Genomic DNA, 17,207 nt, shown 5'->3' with positions numbered 1-17,207 from the left:
ACACCAGCTAACTACGTAACATGAGTTGCAAAAATGCACCTTCCCTGAGAGCAAGCCAGTTTTTATGTTGTTCCAACTGCCCTGTGTCTATCTGTGTGTGTGTGTGTGTGTGTGTGTGTGTGTGTGTGTGTGTGTGTGTGTGTGTGTGTGTGTGTGTGTGTGTGTGTGTGTTTGTGTGTGGTATCAGCAGTGAGAGCTGTTTGTTTTGATGCTGTTGTTGGTTTTTGTTTAGAGAACAGAGAAATTCGCGAAAGGGGGGAGCGGGGAGAGAAAAGGCGACAGCTGCCATGGGCCACAGAGAATACACACACACAGACACACACACGCACACACACACACACACACACACACACAGACATTGCGTGATTGGCGTCTGGAAATCTGCTGCTCCCACACCCCATAGAAAAAGCAAGCAGAAAGGCTGGATGGGGAAGTGTGTACACTAGCCCCAGGGTTTTTCTCCAGCTTCGTGTCTTGCCGTTGTGATAATGTGGTGTTTTGTTGAAAGTCGCTGTTTTAATTAACTGAGCAGCAGCGTGCGGTGTGCGGGGGCGGCGGTAGCGCCGCTTCACCGTTCCTCAGGCCAGCCACATGCCTGGGATACTGACAACCAAGCACTAGCAGGGTGTTACTAACCCGGCAGGGTCATCACAACATTCCATAATGCTGTGGTCATTCCTGCCTGCATGGGTGCCAATGAGAGCTGACATTTTCAGACAGAAATGGGTCTGTTTTTGAAACTGTGGCCCACGCTGTTTTCATCATGCAAAAGTCAAAAAACCAGAGGCTGTGTGTTCAAACTAAACAAGCGGCTTGGAAACCCTTGCATCATGTTGTATCCCCACAAGCCCCCCCACCTCCCATTTTCCAGATTGGAAGAAAGTTTTACTTATTAATGCTCCACTAGAAGAATTGTGCTGATGTGCACTGAGGGGGAAATTTTCTGTCAGTGGTGCAGGTATACGCAATATTTCTTAATCTTAAGAAAAATAACCCTTGCCCTCAGTTCCTTTTTTTTCCCCCTCTTCTCTCCATCTACCCTAATACACCACATCCCTTCTTTCTTTATCCTTGTTGAATGATTTGGCCTTTGCTTGCATGTCTTATCAAAAAAAAGATGATCAGGAAGTGGCTGTCGCAGGCAGAATGAGGCAGTGTGTGTGTGTGTGTCACTAACCAGTGTTTCATCCATCAAGGTGTCAGCTTAATGTATCCAGTGTCATATCTCTCTCCACCCATCTTCTCTGTTCTCTCTATGGAAATCCTAATAGGCAGATGAGATAAAGAATTGCGGTGTGCAGGATTCAGATTAGCAGTAGATCTGCTCAGGAGGAATTTGATTACCCCAGGGTTCAGGTTTGTTTGTGTGTTAAATGCTTCGTAGTTCTCGTGTAGCAGTAGCTGTTTAACTAGAGCCAGGCTCATGCTTCCAATCGTCTGGTAAAAATAAAGCTATTTTTGGTACGAATGTGGCACAAGTTTGAGACGCTGATGACTGCACGTGCTTGGCTGCTGTTACACATGGCCTCTCCGGATTCCAGTCAGACCACTAATGAGAAGAATTGTAGCAAATTACTAATTCCCTCAATGTGCTAGGATTAATTTGACCCACCATGTCGTTAATGCTAAAAATCAGTCCCGGCAATAGGCCGGTTGGTCTGCATGCTGGCAGGTAGCTGCATTCATCTCTGCTTACAGTCCCTGAAGGTGGCCCTCCTCTCCCTTTCTCTCCTGCGCCCCCCCCTCGTTTGAGCTTCTGAGATAGACACAAATCTCTTCATCATGATTCCTTTTCTGTGTTTGCCTTTCCCCTGGCTTCCTCTCTGGTGTTCCTTGTGTTTTTCTTTCCCTTCTTCTGGCACATCAATTAGGTTTCTCCTGTATCACGTCCTTAAGAGGAAAAGCTAAAAACAGCCAGGAAGCCCTGGTTCCTTTTCTGGCAGATCTACAACTGGCTTCATTAATCAATATTTATAAAAGTAAAAAAGATGCTGGAATGAAAAAATCTCCAACAAATGGAACAAATGTTCTCTGAACAGTCCAAAAGTGCTGTCCAATTTAGAATATTTTACTCATATATTAAAAATGCTGGAGAGCGGGCTTGAGGAAGCGATGGCAAAACTGTGTTGGCTGTGCAAACTTTACTTGCTGATAACCGAATGAAAATGAGGATAAAAAAAGAATGCTACAAGAAAAAGTAACCAGTTTATTTTTTTAGCATAGTGAACATATCTACCTATGGATATTGGATAAATCCTTTCAGTACAAGTTTCAGTATATTACTTCGTTAATGAGACCAGTTTTGTTTGTATATGCAGGTGCACATGTGTGTCTGGTGCAGTGTGTGTGTGTACGAGCAGGCGTGTGTGAACGGGTGCGAAAGATGTACCATCCAAATGAGACTGTTTCTTTATCATCTGGTGTGTCTCGGGTGGTACGGATCCTAGCTGAGGAGGAAAATTTAAAAAGCCAGAGACTCTGGCTTGTGTCGCTCCGGGCTATTCCTGTACCAACAGTCTCTCCCATTATTTAAATATCAGGATGAATACCTCTGTTGTCCTGGAGGAACTGTCAGCACATTTACTGGTATGCTTTTGTGTGCCTGTCTGTGTGTGCGGGATGTGCGTGCGAGCGAGTGTGTATGCCCGCGACAGCGTGTGCATCTGCGCGTCTGTGTGTGTCTGTGTGTGTCTGTGTGTCTGTGTGTGTGTGTGTGTGTGTGTGTGTGTGTGTGTGTTGGAGTCGGTCTGTGCGCGCGTCCCACTGGGCCGCTCATTTACAGCAATATCTTGTCCCTCATAAAGTTACAGCATACCTACTTTCCCCAGTCCTCATTTGTACCATCCAGACTTGCTGATGGACGAATTGATCATTAGCGCAGACTCATGAGTGTAGCAGGTGGCTGTTTAGGTGTGTGTGTGTGTGTGTGTGTGTGTGTGTGTGTGACTGGTGATAGCTGGGCTGTCACTGGGTCAATAGAAGTAAACACTACCACAGATTGTAAATGGAGCCCTTCCTCTTGGGGGGTATCTATAGCCGGTGGAATAGCAGGGGCTATTAAATGCGGGGCAAAATCTGCCAGCAAAGCAAACATCACACCCTAGAACAGAAGTATGACACACAACGCACCACTCAACCCCACCGCACCCCCATCCCATCCCCAACACCCCTCTCTCTATTTCAGGCTGCCCCCCCCACCCCACGCTCCACCCCCTACTCTCTCTCTCTCTCTCTCTCTCTCTCTATCGCACTTATATCTCATTTGCTCGCTCGCTCCCACTCTCTTGCTCTCCCCCTCTCTTCCTCTCTCTACATCACTGCCACGTTCTGTCCATCTGTTACGCTCCTTCTTTCCTCACGTCTGTCTGCGGCTCCCCACGTATTCCCACATGGCTTTGTTAACGCAGCTCTGTCACACACACAACATGCTGCGCGCTGCCTCAGAGTGACAGATGCTGTTCTTTAGGGTGTGTGTCTCACATTCCCACCTGCCAGACAACTTTTTATTTTGGCTAATCACTGCGCCGCCGCTCAGCTCCCTCTCCTCCGCTGGCTCGGGACCCAAAGTTATCAAAGACTCCCGATGTGTGCCGCATGCGCGTACGGTTCGAAGCACACACGCACGCACGCACACACACACACACACACACACACACACACACACACACACAAACACACACACACTCACACACACTGAGGAACGTGCAGGGCATCTCCATGGTGATGGCAATGAGGTCATCACGAGGCAGGCTAGAATTGGGCTTGTGCACGTACAGACGTTGGCGTGTGCCCACGCACACAGACACACACACACACACACACACATACACACACACTTACTCCTCTTTTTCTCCTCCTTCTCTTCTCTTCTTTCACTGCCCGCCTCTCTCTCTCTCTCTCTCTCTCTCTCTCTCACATACACGCACACCCACACCATCTCACTTCTGTCTCAGTTGCTCACGCACGCAGAGCATCGTTCAGTGGGTGCAATTACGATTTTGTCGCATCAGCAGCGCTAGAATAGCTGTTTTTGAAATAGGAGTTGGAAACGCCCGACAACCAGCACACCCTGCCTCCCGCCGCAGCTGACTCCTACTTTTAACTCATCACATGACTGACAACACAATGGAGATGTCAGTCAGTCAGCTCATTAAGTGTGATTGCAGACACGGGTCTTTCTCACTTGCTTTTTCAACTTTTCTGTTGTTGGTGGGAAACAAATCTTTTGTGTTATTACTTGGGATTCCAAAGGATTAGTGATTTTGATCATTTGTTTGGATTTTCGACTCTTGGTGGAGGATTCTCAGTCATCAGCTATTAATTTAAAGCACCAACAAGTCAGAAAATAGCATTTGGCGTGGGAAACTGATATCTTCAGGTAAGGTTATTAACATAGCTGGAGAGCATCATTAATTGCTTAAGGATAATAGCGTCATTAGTTCCTTATGAAATGGAAAAAGGCTCTTAAATAGGTTGGCTTGGCATGGGAGTTTTGTGGCAAGCATGATGAGTGTTGTCTCTCCTCTGAAAGATCGATGCGTTGTCCAAGTCTGATTCACAGCGAGTTCATTGGACGTGAAAGAGACTGGGCAAATCTTTATTGACACCTTCTCCCTAGAGCTGTGCAGTGCGGCGCAAGTGTCATTGGAGATGTGATGTATTTGAGTGTTTATCTAGGCTGGCAGAGTCCACAGGTGTGTTGGGTGTTGGCTTCCACAGGCGCCTCCGAGAGTGTGATTTCTTTTGTCACCTCTTCATAGTCACCCTTATAAACACGGCACACACTCAGCCTCAAGGTGATGTGAGCCCATGCACTGACACACACTCGAGCACACACACAGACTTTAAAGAAGTAGCTTTTATGTAGTTTTTGAAGAGCAGAGAATTTAAGCCTCTGTAATTAGTAGCAGAAACCCTTCTGCTCGCCAAGTACCACAAATGCACCAGGATTTGTCTTGGTGACAATGGTTTTGCAGAGATCAATTGTCAGCTTACAGCTTTACAGTACATACTGATGTGCATAGTGCAAGCATGGCTGGAATTAACATACATGATTGTGTAGACATTGTTAAGTAGTGCCAAGATTCTGAAAATGCCACTTGGGTAAGTGAGTGAGAGAATTTGAACCATGGGTAATGTGATTTCCATTATAATTCTATAGTGGTCAGTGGATAATGCTGCCAAAGAAGAAAGCCGGGTCCTTTGAAACACTATTTGAAGCTAGCAATGAACTCTAGACTATAGATCTACTCACTTACCACATCTATAATACATATACCATCCTCTTTGCTCGCTTTACTTTTTAAATTTTCAAGTAGCTTCCAAGGATTACTATGCTGGTATGTTTTTTTCTTTCTTCCCAAGCTATGCATTGCAGCTTTACTGAAGGTTATCCAACAAGCCTCCTCTCTTCAACGCCTGCTGGCAACAGTGCATTTTCTGCATAATCTTAATGTTTTCTTCTCCAAGTGAGCTCCTGAAGGTGTGCCAGAAAGTCGTAGTTACAGTACATCACAAAACCAGCCTAGAAGGGGGAGCATAGTGGATGTACAGTGACATGTTTTTCCCACTTCAAATATGAATATGAAAAAGATTGATGCAAATTGCTCAGAATTGTAAATGCAAATGCACTGTGCCCCCAATTCCAACTCTTGTAGAGATAATGTCCATTTCTTGTTTTTCCTCTGTGTTTCTATGGAGAAATTTCCCGCTGGCCTCTTATTTCTCAGCTGAGGTGTGGAGCCTGAAAGATAAGAGAATATTACCTGGCACTAACTGTGCCATTGTTGTACTGGACTGGCACCTTGTTACTCTCACATATATTTTTAAAGATAATACAGGCTTATTCTATTGGAAAGTTTGAGGTTGTTTAAAGGGGTTACTGCAGAGAGAGAGAGGTTATTGTAGGGAGAGAGGCGGAGAGGGGGGGAGAGAGAAAGAGAGCCTGCCCTTTTGTCTGAGTGCTGTCCCACAGCTTTTAGTTGTTTAGGCTGGTCCTACTGTCTGGTATCAGCTAGCTGTGTTTGGACAGAGTGGGCCTTATGAGAGAGAGAAATGAGAGAGAAAGGGAGATTAAGAGAAACATGAAGAAAAAGAATGGATGACAAAGACGTGGAGAACGAAAGTTGGTGACAGTGAAAGAGAGACGGAGATTCGAAGGAGAGTCTGTGGGGGCGAATGGGGGGGGGTGTGTAAATAAATGGACGGTCAAAGCAGAGAGATGCAGTAGGGCCAGTGCACCCACCACAGGCTGCTTGGTGTATAGCTTAGATCAAAGCTCTGTAAAGAACCTTCCATGCCGACAGCCGGCTCAAAGACTCCCGCATACTACACTGGAGTTTTGAACATGCGTGTTCTCATTACATCCTGCCAAAACACATCTGCATACACAGTCATTTGCCTGCTATATATACTGCATTTGTACATTCATGCGTGCACACACACACACACACAGCGGCAGGCATTTCAAGGCATTCTCTCCTCTGTGAGGCAAGAAGCAGCGTGACAGACCCCAGCGTGCAGAATAAAGACTTATCATTCGCTGTCATTCTCTCCTTACAGACCAGGGGATTTGCATGGGGCTTGCTGAACCTGGTTTGAGGTTGTTATTTATTTATATCATCTCCGTTATCAAGGGCTTCGGAAGCATAACGTGCCTTTGGTGAGGGGGAGTACAATACACTACAAACCCCTCAGTGATGGATTTTACTACACAGACCCCGCTGTACTGCTTTGATTTATGATATAATATAGAGTGACACGCTGCTCATGCTACACAATAGCGCCATACCCCATACCAATGTCATTCCAGCTTACTGTTACCTCCTAGCCTATCTATCACTGCCTGCTGTGCTTGAAAAGGGGAGAACCCTCAAACGCACTTCAAGGGCAATCTGATTGAATTAACCAGCCATTAGGTGTATGAGATGAGCTGTAATTGCAGGGGTATTTATCTGTTCAGATGAATGAGTTTTAACCCCAAGGTCATGATACTGCTGCGCCGTCTCAAGAGTGAGCACATACCTGTCTGTCTGGCTCGGCCATATTGTTTTAACCTCTTGTATTGCAGCCCGGATGCTTGAAGTAACAAATTTAGCTCCTTCTGGTGTTGGCGGTGGTGATGGTGTTTTTTTTATAGACCGGCACAGCGGCGCTCATTTCTCTCCCTCTCGTCGCAGCCCTCGTTAATGACTGGGAGAACAGGAATTAGAGGAAACAAATGAGCCGCAGTGTGTTCCATGTCAGTCGGGTGCAATGGGAGCAGATGCTGAGAGCATTCACACCTTCATCTCAACATGTTCTCTTTTTCACTCACTCACTCTCTGTGTCTCTCTCTCTCCCTCTGTCTCTCTTTTTCTATCTTTATAACCGTGTCTCCCTATCTATCCGTATCTCTGTCACACTCTCTCTGACTAGCAGCTCTGCCACATGCTTGCACATAATAATGTGAGTAATGGCAGTGGTGTAAAAGTGCCTTCATTGGACTTTCTACGCTGTCCATCGCAAGACTGTTTTTACCTATGAACCTGACTTACGCCTTCTTCCGGTCTCTGTCCTGCAGGCCGGCCCCCGTCGTTCCCTCTGAGAGGAAGAGGAAGTGATGTCACGCCACCACCACCGCTTTGAGAGGGACTACCGGGGACCCTGGGAGCGCAGAGACATCCGTCCTTCCGGCCTCCATAATGGAGGAGCCAATCACAGCTGTGCCTCTGCTGTCGTCAACGGCAACAACCGGCCGGGGCTGCTTCCCCTCCCCGTCATCCCGTCCCTCCTCCCCACCCCGGTTACAGTTGCCGTGACAACGTCGAGCAGTGACATGGTGGTCAAGCGAGGCATCACGGCGGCGGGATCGGTCACTCCAGCATCTGCCAAGGTAAGGGCCTCGTTCCAGTGGACACCTGCTTTCTCTGACTCCTCTTGGAAACATCTCAGTCTTTCTCTCTCTCCCTCTGTCAAGTTCCTTTTTAATCTGCCTCTCTCTCTTTCTCTGTCAACTTTCAAAATTTCTGACGACTCTCCAACTGGACATAATCTCCAGCTTCCTCCATGCTTTTGAGACTTTCCAACTTCTGTCTTTCTCTCGCCATCCTCCAGTTCTGCTCTTCCTCTTCCTCCAACTGTTTCTGCGCTGTCCAACTCACTGGCTTGCCTGTCTTCATGGTTCAACTGCCTCAGCTCTCCAACTCCCTCTGCTCTCTCTCTTTGCTCTGTTTCTGCCTCCTGCACTCTACCATTATCCTTCACTCCAATTCTGCTGCTCTTCATCCTCTCTCTCTGTCTCTCTCTTTCTCTGTCTCTCTCTCTCTCTCTCTCTCTCTCTCTCCCTCTCTCGCAAATGCCCCATTCCTGCCAAACCGTTTACTTCCATCTTCATTCTCTCTTTCTGCCAAATGGCAAGCTTGTCCTGCCTTTTCCTCCTCGCTAATTTTCTACTTTCATTATGTAAATGACCTGTGACAGTGGTTGATATTGGGCCAAGGCTTTAGGTGTTTACACTGCTCACTCTGCCCAAACAGGTGCTTTTCTGAAAAAAATCAAACAAACTCAAAGGACCCGATCAATATATAAGCCAGAAGTTAATATCATCAGTTAATATGCCTCTCTATTTCATAATACACAAAGCATATTTCTCATTTGGTCGTGCATTTCTCCTATTCAAATCTCGATCTTCTGAATTTAGGTGTAAGCAGTAAAGAATTTATCACTAGGCTATACAGTATATCGACTATACTGTATATCTGAGCTAAAATGGTTTACAAACCTACTTCTAGTGGGTCCCCATGTGACATAATTGGCAATACGTTGGGTGGTTTTGCTCATCTGGTTGCCACCTTTTCAGTCTGATTGATTGTGTACCTTGCTTTTATTTGCATTTAGACCTCACAGTGAAATCTGCCTCCTGGAAATGTGGTATATTCAAGAGCTGTAGAGTGTGTTTGGGCTCTCCACCCCCTCGTCCAGGGATTTAGTTAGCTAGCTGGCTGTCAGCAGTGTGTGAAGAGAGAGGGGCCTTCACCAAAAAGAGTTAGACATTTCAGCCTCTCCCCCGCCTCTGCTTCCATGGATACCATTCATCTTCTTTCAACACTCCTCCTCACTATCAGATCATTCGGCTTAATTTGAACTTCTGGAGCTCCTCCTGAGCTTTTTTTCCTTTGCCACCTCCCTGGTCTCTTACTCTCGGTGGGGCCTGCACTCTAACTGCTGCCAGGAGCAGAGGTAAACAATGCTCTGGTAATTTAGCCCCTAAGTGCACATCATTAGATGCCCCGCTGAATGCACTGACCACAGAAACAGTAAATCTGCTCTGGCACCGCGTCGGCCCCTCCTTTTGTGTGGCTGAATAATTACATACATCCGGGCAAAGTCTCACCAACTCCCACCATGGCCATTGTCATCATTCAATGGCTGCCAGAGCAATTAGGTGCCTTCAGTACGGCCTGTATGCCTCAGCACTGTTCCCACTCGGCAGAATGAAACGCACGCGCATGGGCCTGTGTGTGTGTCTGTGTGTGTGTGTATGTGTGTGTGTATATTTTTTGCCTCTGCACACATACCATGCATCCTTGTATATGCATATGTGCGAATGTGTGTGTGTATAGATGCAGCAGACATTATGCAGATCCCTCCCTAGATGTCCCGGCTTTATTCAGGCTTTACCTCTCTACTTTGTCTTGCCTTTGACAGTCCTTTGTGAGGCGGGCATTAGAAACCAGTGGCATTTGGAAGGGGAAATATCCAGAGTCTGGGCTCTGCTTAAAGTATGGCCTGCAAGAGATACATGAGCATCAACAGCTGGACAACGCTATAGAAGCCTCTCTTTCTATCCCTCTGTCTAGCTGTCTCTTGCCCTTACTCGCTCTCTCTCTCTGTCATCTTCGATCAAAGCTGTTGGGGTCACAGAGAGTCTGATGGACGGATGCAGCTCTCTCTCCCTGGGTCCCTGTGTCTCGGCTCAGTCCGTGGCCACGCTAAAAAGCTGACAGGCCATTATTGATCTCCACTGTTTGGAGACTCTCTCCTTAAAAACACGGGAGGGGACACAACAGCCTAACAACTAGACATATACAGTACATGAGTGTGTGTGTGTGTGTGATGTACTCTCGCTCGTATAGATCAGAGTAATCACGTCTTTATGAATCAAATAATCACTTCCCTTAGCGTTTTTGGGGACACAGAGCCTGTGTGCGCAGATTGACTGTTTGTGTTTGAATTTCCTGTGGTCTGTTATGAATTATTCTTCTGACATGTGGTTTCCTTCAGCTTAAAATTAGCAAGTTGTTTTCTGGTTGGCATGATGTGGATGTGTGTGTGTTTGTGTGTGTGTGTGTGTGTGTGTGTGTGTGTGTGTGTGTGTGTGTGTGTGTGTGTGTGTGTGTGTGTGTGTGTGTGTGTGTGTGTGTGTGTGTGTGTGTGTGTGTGTGTGTGTGTGTGTGTGTGTGTGTGTGTGTGTGTGTGTGTGTGTTTGGGTGTGTGTGTGTGAATAAGGCAAATGCTGATAGTCGAAAAGAACCATCTGCTCACATTGTCCATCCTGATGTAAGGCTAGCCACATGGAACAGTGGACTATAGTTAATTTAGAGCTACACTTTGTTTACTCCAGCCGGGCCTTTAATTATTTTTTATGTATTATTACGTTGTCATCACAGATGTATTATCACTGCACACGGGGATTAATTCTGAGTTGTTGATGATCACAGCTATTTCTGTGTCCGGCTGATGAATAGTCATTTAAGGCCACGTGACAGGTTGTGAATTAGTGAAAGAGAAATCGCCACAATCACGATTATTTGGGGTCACAGGGAATGACACAAATGCAATTAATTTGCATAGATTCATCAAGCAATTACCCACAAATGGTGGATGCCTTTTTTTGTTTTTTACTAGGGAAAGGTTTTGTGAAAGATTTGGCCTGTGATAATGCCGGGATGAATGTTTGCACACAGACATTTTACAGCCTGTTATTGGGTGTTTGGGTGTTACTGGGATTTTATAGGGTTTAAACATGGGCCAAAGCTGGAGTCTTTCATCTGCTAATACGTATATTAATATTCCTCAGAAAGAATGTTCCCACAGAAGCCCAATTGAAATGTGGGTATTTTCCTATGTGTTCAAATGCCCTTGTTTGAGAGGGTAAATCCCTCTTCCCCTGATTAATATGTTTAACCTTTTCAGCACCAGTGCTGCAATTTGTATCTCTTTACTGCTCTCTATATATCTCTCTCTATATATATAACTGCTTACTAAAGAGATAGCAACAACACAACATTTTTTATATATTCTATATATTTTTCTAATTATATTCACTCTTATTTGAATAAAAAGAAGTTGAAATATACTCGAAAATGTCAAAAATAAATAAATCTAGCTGGGGGCGAGGCTTGAATTTTTTTTTTATAAAAATGTTGCATGCCCTTATAACACATTTGTTTTGTTCATGAGGATGAAGAAGCCATAGTATTAGTTGCTATTAGTTACTAGTAGCATGTTTGCTGGGATATTGATTATCTTGGCTTGTTAGCTTGTGTTATCGCATGCTATGTGACAGAGTGTTTGTTAGTAGCATGGTTGGTGGTGTATTGATTCTTTAGAATGCTGATATGTTGGCTTATTAGCTTTTGGTTATTTGTAGCACTTTGGGATGGGATATCAGCTGGGGGTATTATAGATATAGGAGCCAGACTGAGTTGTACTAGACTGATCATACACTGATCTTCTGAGCGGGCCGTTCATAGCCAGCAGCGCCGTCAAATTATTAATGTGGGGAACTAGAAATACGTCTAAGCATAGGTAGGCCTGTAGGCAACTTCAGCTGTATTTGGTGTCGACAGCAGAAATCACTGTTGAGCCTTCTGGAGGTGTCGCAGTCCTAATTCAAAGAAACGTCTGTGATGGGAGGAGCCCACTTCACCCCGATGACCCACACTCACACACTCAACCCTGTAACATTTAGATTAGGTGGCTGGTGAATGGTGCTGCCTGTCTGATGGTCCTGTAGATTTATGATGGTGCAGCCTCATATAGCCTCTATAGTCATCATGTGTGAGTTAGTACATCAATCTTTTGGCATCTGAACTGGGCTTCTGTATAAATGCTTTGATTATGGCACCAAGGATTGCAGGATATAAAAAGGATACAAATCCTGTGTACTGGTTAAAAAATACGAAAATAAAAATGGAGGCTGCCTCTTGTGTAGACTCCCTGTGGTGACTTTTATAAAAGCATAAAAGTGCAGGAAGCAGGAAGCCCTACTTTGAAACATTATTGAAAGTTTTTTTGGAAAGTTCCTCTTTCAACACTAACCCTAACCCATAAACATAATCTATGAGACAAAGAAACCCAATACTTCTGCATTGACAATACTAAGATCATCAATAGACCTTGTCTTGAAACAAAATTACATATTGTGGCTTGTCTGTCATTGATTGCAGCCAGGTCAGCTAGCGTAGGGATTGAAGCAGACCCCATGCTGCTGCCAACACATCATGGTATCCAGAGAACAGCAGGAGTCGTGGCCTTCCTCTGACACATTCGAAGGAGAAGGAAAGTTCACAAAAGCCCTCTGTCCGCAGAATGATTTTTGTGCAGCCGCTGCAGCCGGGTCAAGACATTTGCCTCATCTTCCTCCCTGTGAGAAGCACTATAAGGTGACAGCTGAGCGACCAAGAGAACCATGGAGCCTGAATTAGATAAGATGTATTCTGGTCAGCTGTGATACATTTGACAGTTTTGAAGGCAACTGCAAACAGGGCGAGTGAATTGACAGCACGATATGACTGTGCGTCACCTTTTTGAAGTGCGTTACCGGTGGTTTAGCTTATATTTTGCTTGGCCTTTATGTATGTAGTGGAGCCGCCCCTTATGAAAACTCTGCATGTAAACCTCAGTCTTGTGTCTGGGAGCCTGGCAATAAATAGATGATTTGAAATCATGGAATCTTTATCGAGGTTGAGGCTAGAGGAGGGGAAAAAATGCTTTTGAAAACCGGGATAACCTTGCTGCGAGATTGCAGTGAAATGTATTGAATATGAGATGATTAAAGTTTAAGAAGGCACACACCGGGGAAGCTGGATGAGGAAGACAGAAAGGAGACCGGGGGGAGGGAGGCAGTGGGAGAGAGAGAAAGAGCGAGATGGCAGGTGAGAGCGGTTTCTGAATTAGGTTCAGATAGGAAAGGAAGCTACAATTGTTCTATCAAATGGTGGAACTCTATCATCCAGATAAGATGAAACTTTACATTTCCAAAGCAGACAGACGCACCATGGGGTCGTAAAGAAAACCCGGCTCCCTTATGGGGATAGCCGAGAGCACCGAACATAGCTGGAAGAATAATATTTTGATTCAAAGCTTGAAATGAATATAATGTGATCCAGCCTGGCTTTTGTTAAATTATAAATACTGTAAGTGGAAAACTATTGTTTGTCTCACTGCGTGGGATGTTTGATCATGAATTACAAATACATTTTTGTGTGTTATTAAGAACCCTTTTGGAGTTATTGTATGAATTATTGGTTCTTACTATTCGGGGGGAAAAAAGGTTCAAACTTTAATTACAAATATTCAAATTCCTCTGCTCAAGATGCATGGATTTCAGTAGAAACTGTATTTTTGTGTCTCTTGATGAAACAGAGGGCCATAAATTATGCTACATCCTATATGATTATATCATTCAACAGTTCTGTGTTGAAATATGAATGGTAGGTCTTGGCATGGCAGAGATTCTTGTGTGAAAAATTGTGTGTGCATCTAATATTGGGGCTAGCATTTGATTAGTTGGCAGAAATGAACATAGTCTATTACTGAGCCGACTTGACCATTTATACTGTGTGAATTTATACTTCATCCATGTCTAAAAGCTGATTTTGCATGCAATCTTTTAAATAATACACAATAGAAATTCCTCAAAGATATCAACACATTGATCTCAATATATAATGCAACAGCAGCATCTGTGGCCTCCAATCAAGGATGTTGTGTTTTGCAGTTAGTTTAATTGTTTCTGACATTTTTGCTGGAATTAAAATTCAAAATCTTTGAGCAATAACACTCCCAATGCCTGCTAAATACTAAACAGCACAAGCTTTCAGATGTGCCTTTATCTTTTTCGTAGGAGCAGGAGAGTAAACAATCTCCACACTCTGCTGCCTGGATTTGATTTATTAGCTTATATATGTTGTCATCCTATCACACACTTGCTGCATGCCATTTGCATTCACAGTGAATATGTGGGGAAATGCAGTTGCCTTTTAGATTTCTCAGAAGCATACCAGATTAAAAATTAATGATTGGTGAGGAATGCTTCATTTCACCACTGTGGTCTTGATTTACTATTCATATGCAGATTATGTCAAACCTGAGAGTATTTTCAAAGGTCAAGTCAAGTATCTGTTTATTTATCTCACATCCAGTTTTCTGAACAGTTATGAAATTTTAAAACCTGTGGAAGAGAGCTCATTGCCATGTTTTGTTCTTTTTGTGTGGCTCTGTATGAAGTTTCTGAGTATGTTTTATCCGTGAATGGCGGAGTGTCTCCCACAGTGCTGGAGCAGAACCTTTCAGCTTTTTTTTGGCTTGTCCGTCCGACCGACGTGTCAGTTTGGATAAAGATAGCCCTCACTGGGTACGCAGAAAGCTGCCCGCAAGTATTAGGCATGCTGCTATTAGAAATGTCACTTCCCTTTTGCCTCTTCTGATTGGATTTTTCCTCACTGGGAAAACAGGATAGTAATTCCTGGCAGCGTATGCCTGATGTTTCCAAGGAATATGATTGTCTACATTCGCAGCTCGGCTTGTCTAGTGAGACGAGTACACCTGATTTTAATTGGTCTGACAGTTTATGAACTAAGCGTAATAATTTCCCAAGTCCAATGTTTTACTTTCCATTAGTCATGCATTAATTCTTTATAATCTTTTTCCACAAACACCAACATCATCATAATGTTTATGTACAAACAAATCCTCTGTCAGGCAGCTACAACAGAGTCATTAAAATCAGTTGGCCTCAAGGGAGCATGCAGGGATTAAGCGATGATTTTCCTTAAGATGATACATGGAAACTTTTCAGTGTTAACGAGAAGCAGTGATTGTGTGTTTACTAGGAGCAATCGCACCAGGGTCTGGATGTCTCGGGCACCATGTGGGGAGAATTAAAGCTTTCCACTCAGAATCAGACCAGGCCACGCTGCAGTGATGCTAATCAAGGACAGAGAGACAGACAGCAGGGAAAGAGAGAGAGCACCTCCGTCATGAGGGCTGCACACTGTCAAACTGTCAAGAAATGCACTGCAAAAAGGGAACTGTCAGAGTTCATTTTTTTTTTTGTATCTGTATTTGAAATCGTATTGTTGGAAAAAGGGAATCATTCATCTGATGACAGATTTATCAAAAATCTCACACCCTCATCACACAGTCAGGACATTGTCATCTTTTATTGTCAACAGAAAATGTTGACAGCAGTCTTCTTGATAAAAAGATGTGCCGTGTATAAAAATGAAAGTAAAAAGAATTGTTGGCAGATGTGGAACGGTAACAATGCAACAGGTCGAAGCGAAGGTGAAGGAATCTGTTATCTTTGTCTGTCTTGTCAATCTCACTGTGACAGGATGTTCCACCGGGTTCATCCAATCCATATCCCCTCGTGGGTCGTCCTGCGTCTGTGTTCCTGTCTGCGGGGGCAGGATCCCAGCTGACCTTTTGTACCAACAATGGAGCGCTGCACCTGTCCATCCTGACCGCCTGTCTTTCCTATCACGCTTCTGCAACCTGGCCAAGTCCTCCTCCTCCTCCCCGCCTGCGTTAAGATGCCTCTGCTTCGTCGGAGCTTGGTTTTAATCCACTCGGAAAAACAGAAACGGAGCCGGGTTTTAGTTCTGAAACAACGGATGTCCCAAAATAAGAGACCTTTCGGGGTCCTGGCAGTGTAGTGGGTTTGTGCTGGTTGATGTGGGCTTTACAAAGGACTGCATGCACAGCTCTGGCAGGAGAGGAGAGGATGGCCCAGCGAGGGCCTGCTCTCCTCTGTTCTGCTGTGTTGTGTGGGAGGGAATGGAAAGCAGCCTCCTCAACACACCGGCTGTCTTATGAGTCTGGCTCCAATCTGACGGCCTGGTGGCTCAATCTAATAAGCAGTCATACGATATCAGATTCACATCTCTCTGCTTTGTGAAAGATGAGATGCCCCCCCTCGTCTCTCTCTCTATCTTTATGTCACAATGACTATGCATTTTGAGTGTGTGATATTGAAAGGACGGGCGAGTGTGTTGTCACCCAATACTGTACATCTGCTCTCCCAGCACTACACAGGGATCTTTGTCTAGCTGGGCTCCGGCTGAGCAGAGACTAGCGCAATGGACGTCACTATATAAACAGAGGTGTATTTACAAAGGACAGATTCGGCCTGCAGGCTTGCTCTTTCTCTTTTTCCTTTCTCTCCGTCTCCTATGCCTGCCATTTGCTTTGTCTCCTGTGCCGAAAGCAGGGTAGGAAAACTAAAAGCTTTTTCTACTCTCGCTATGCGGTAGCTCGATTGATGAAAGTAGCACAATGAAAGAAACCCCTTCCCCACTTTATCACTCTCGCTTTTTATCTCTCTCGATCACGCTTACTTCTGTCGCTCTTTCTATCTAACTCGTCAGCCCGCCTCTCTCTCTTCCCTCGCCGCCACCCCTCTAGCCACTTCAAACATCTTCTTGTCTTCGTTGAAGCGTAGATCCTCATTCCTGCGTCAGCGTTGCCTCCCTGTGAGCGCGCGTGTGTGAAATTGGATTGCTGATCCGTTGGCGCTGAGTGGCAGAGATGTAATATGGGATAGCGGCAGCCGCGTGCTCTGATGCCGAAGACAGCTGTTACAGGACACCGAGGGATCACAGATGACGCTTGACTCCTAGTCCTCGTCTCTTCAAGACTGGAAATGCTCTGGGCAAATCTCATGACAACATAAAGAAGAACACCGCGGAGCAACAAATACAAACACACGGCTCTGGTCAGACGGGATGCGCTGCGCGGCGTGAGAGAGGTTGTCAGATTTGCTCAAGTCGCTCAAATGTCAAGGGGTCATTGGTGATCCCTGGGCAACTTGAAGCGCCTGTCATCTTAGATTTGCCCTGATCATTTGTCATTGCTGCCACCACAGCATCTCATCCCTCCGCTTCTTCATCATAGGGTCAGAGGTCCATGTCAAAGGTTAAGCCCTGCAGTCTAAAAACAAG

At 45.1% G+C, this 17,207-nt stretch overlaps 1 protein-coding gene across 1 annotated transcript in view; it reads left to right on the top strand.

Annotated features, from left to right (window-relative positions):
• The window catches only part of LOC139646276 (kelch-like protein 29), a 197,188-nt gene that overhangs the window by 58,469 nt on the left and 121,512 nt on the right, over positions 1-17,207 (top strand). Inside the window, exon 3 of the mRNA XM_071522256.1 lies at positions 7,562-7,873. Coding sequence (XP_071378357.1) covers positions 7,601-7,873 — 273 coding nt within the window. The 5' untranslated portion in view covers positions 7,562-7,600. The remainder of the gene's footprint in view (positions 1-7,561; positions 7,874-17,207) is intronic.

Source organism: Centroberyx affinis, unplaced genomic scaffold (genome assembly GCF_046629955.1).
Source record: "Centroberyx affinis isolate AG114_WGS23_722 - 3 ecotype Tasmania unplaced genomic scaffold, CSIRO-AGI_Caff_v1 ptg000969l_1, whole genome shotgun sequence".
NCBI classification, from domain to species: Eukaryota; Metazoa; Chordata; class Actinopteri; order Beryciformes; family Berycidae; genus Centroberyx; species Centroberyx affinis.
The sequence above is the reverse complement of the archived record's forward strand: the minus strand, read 5'-3'. Positions and strand labels throughout refer to the sequence as shown.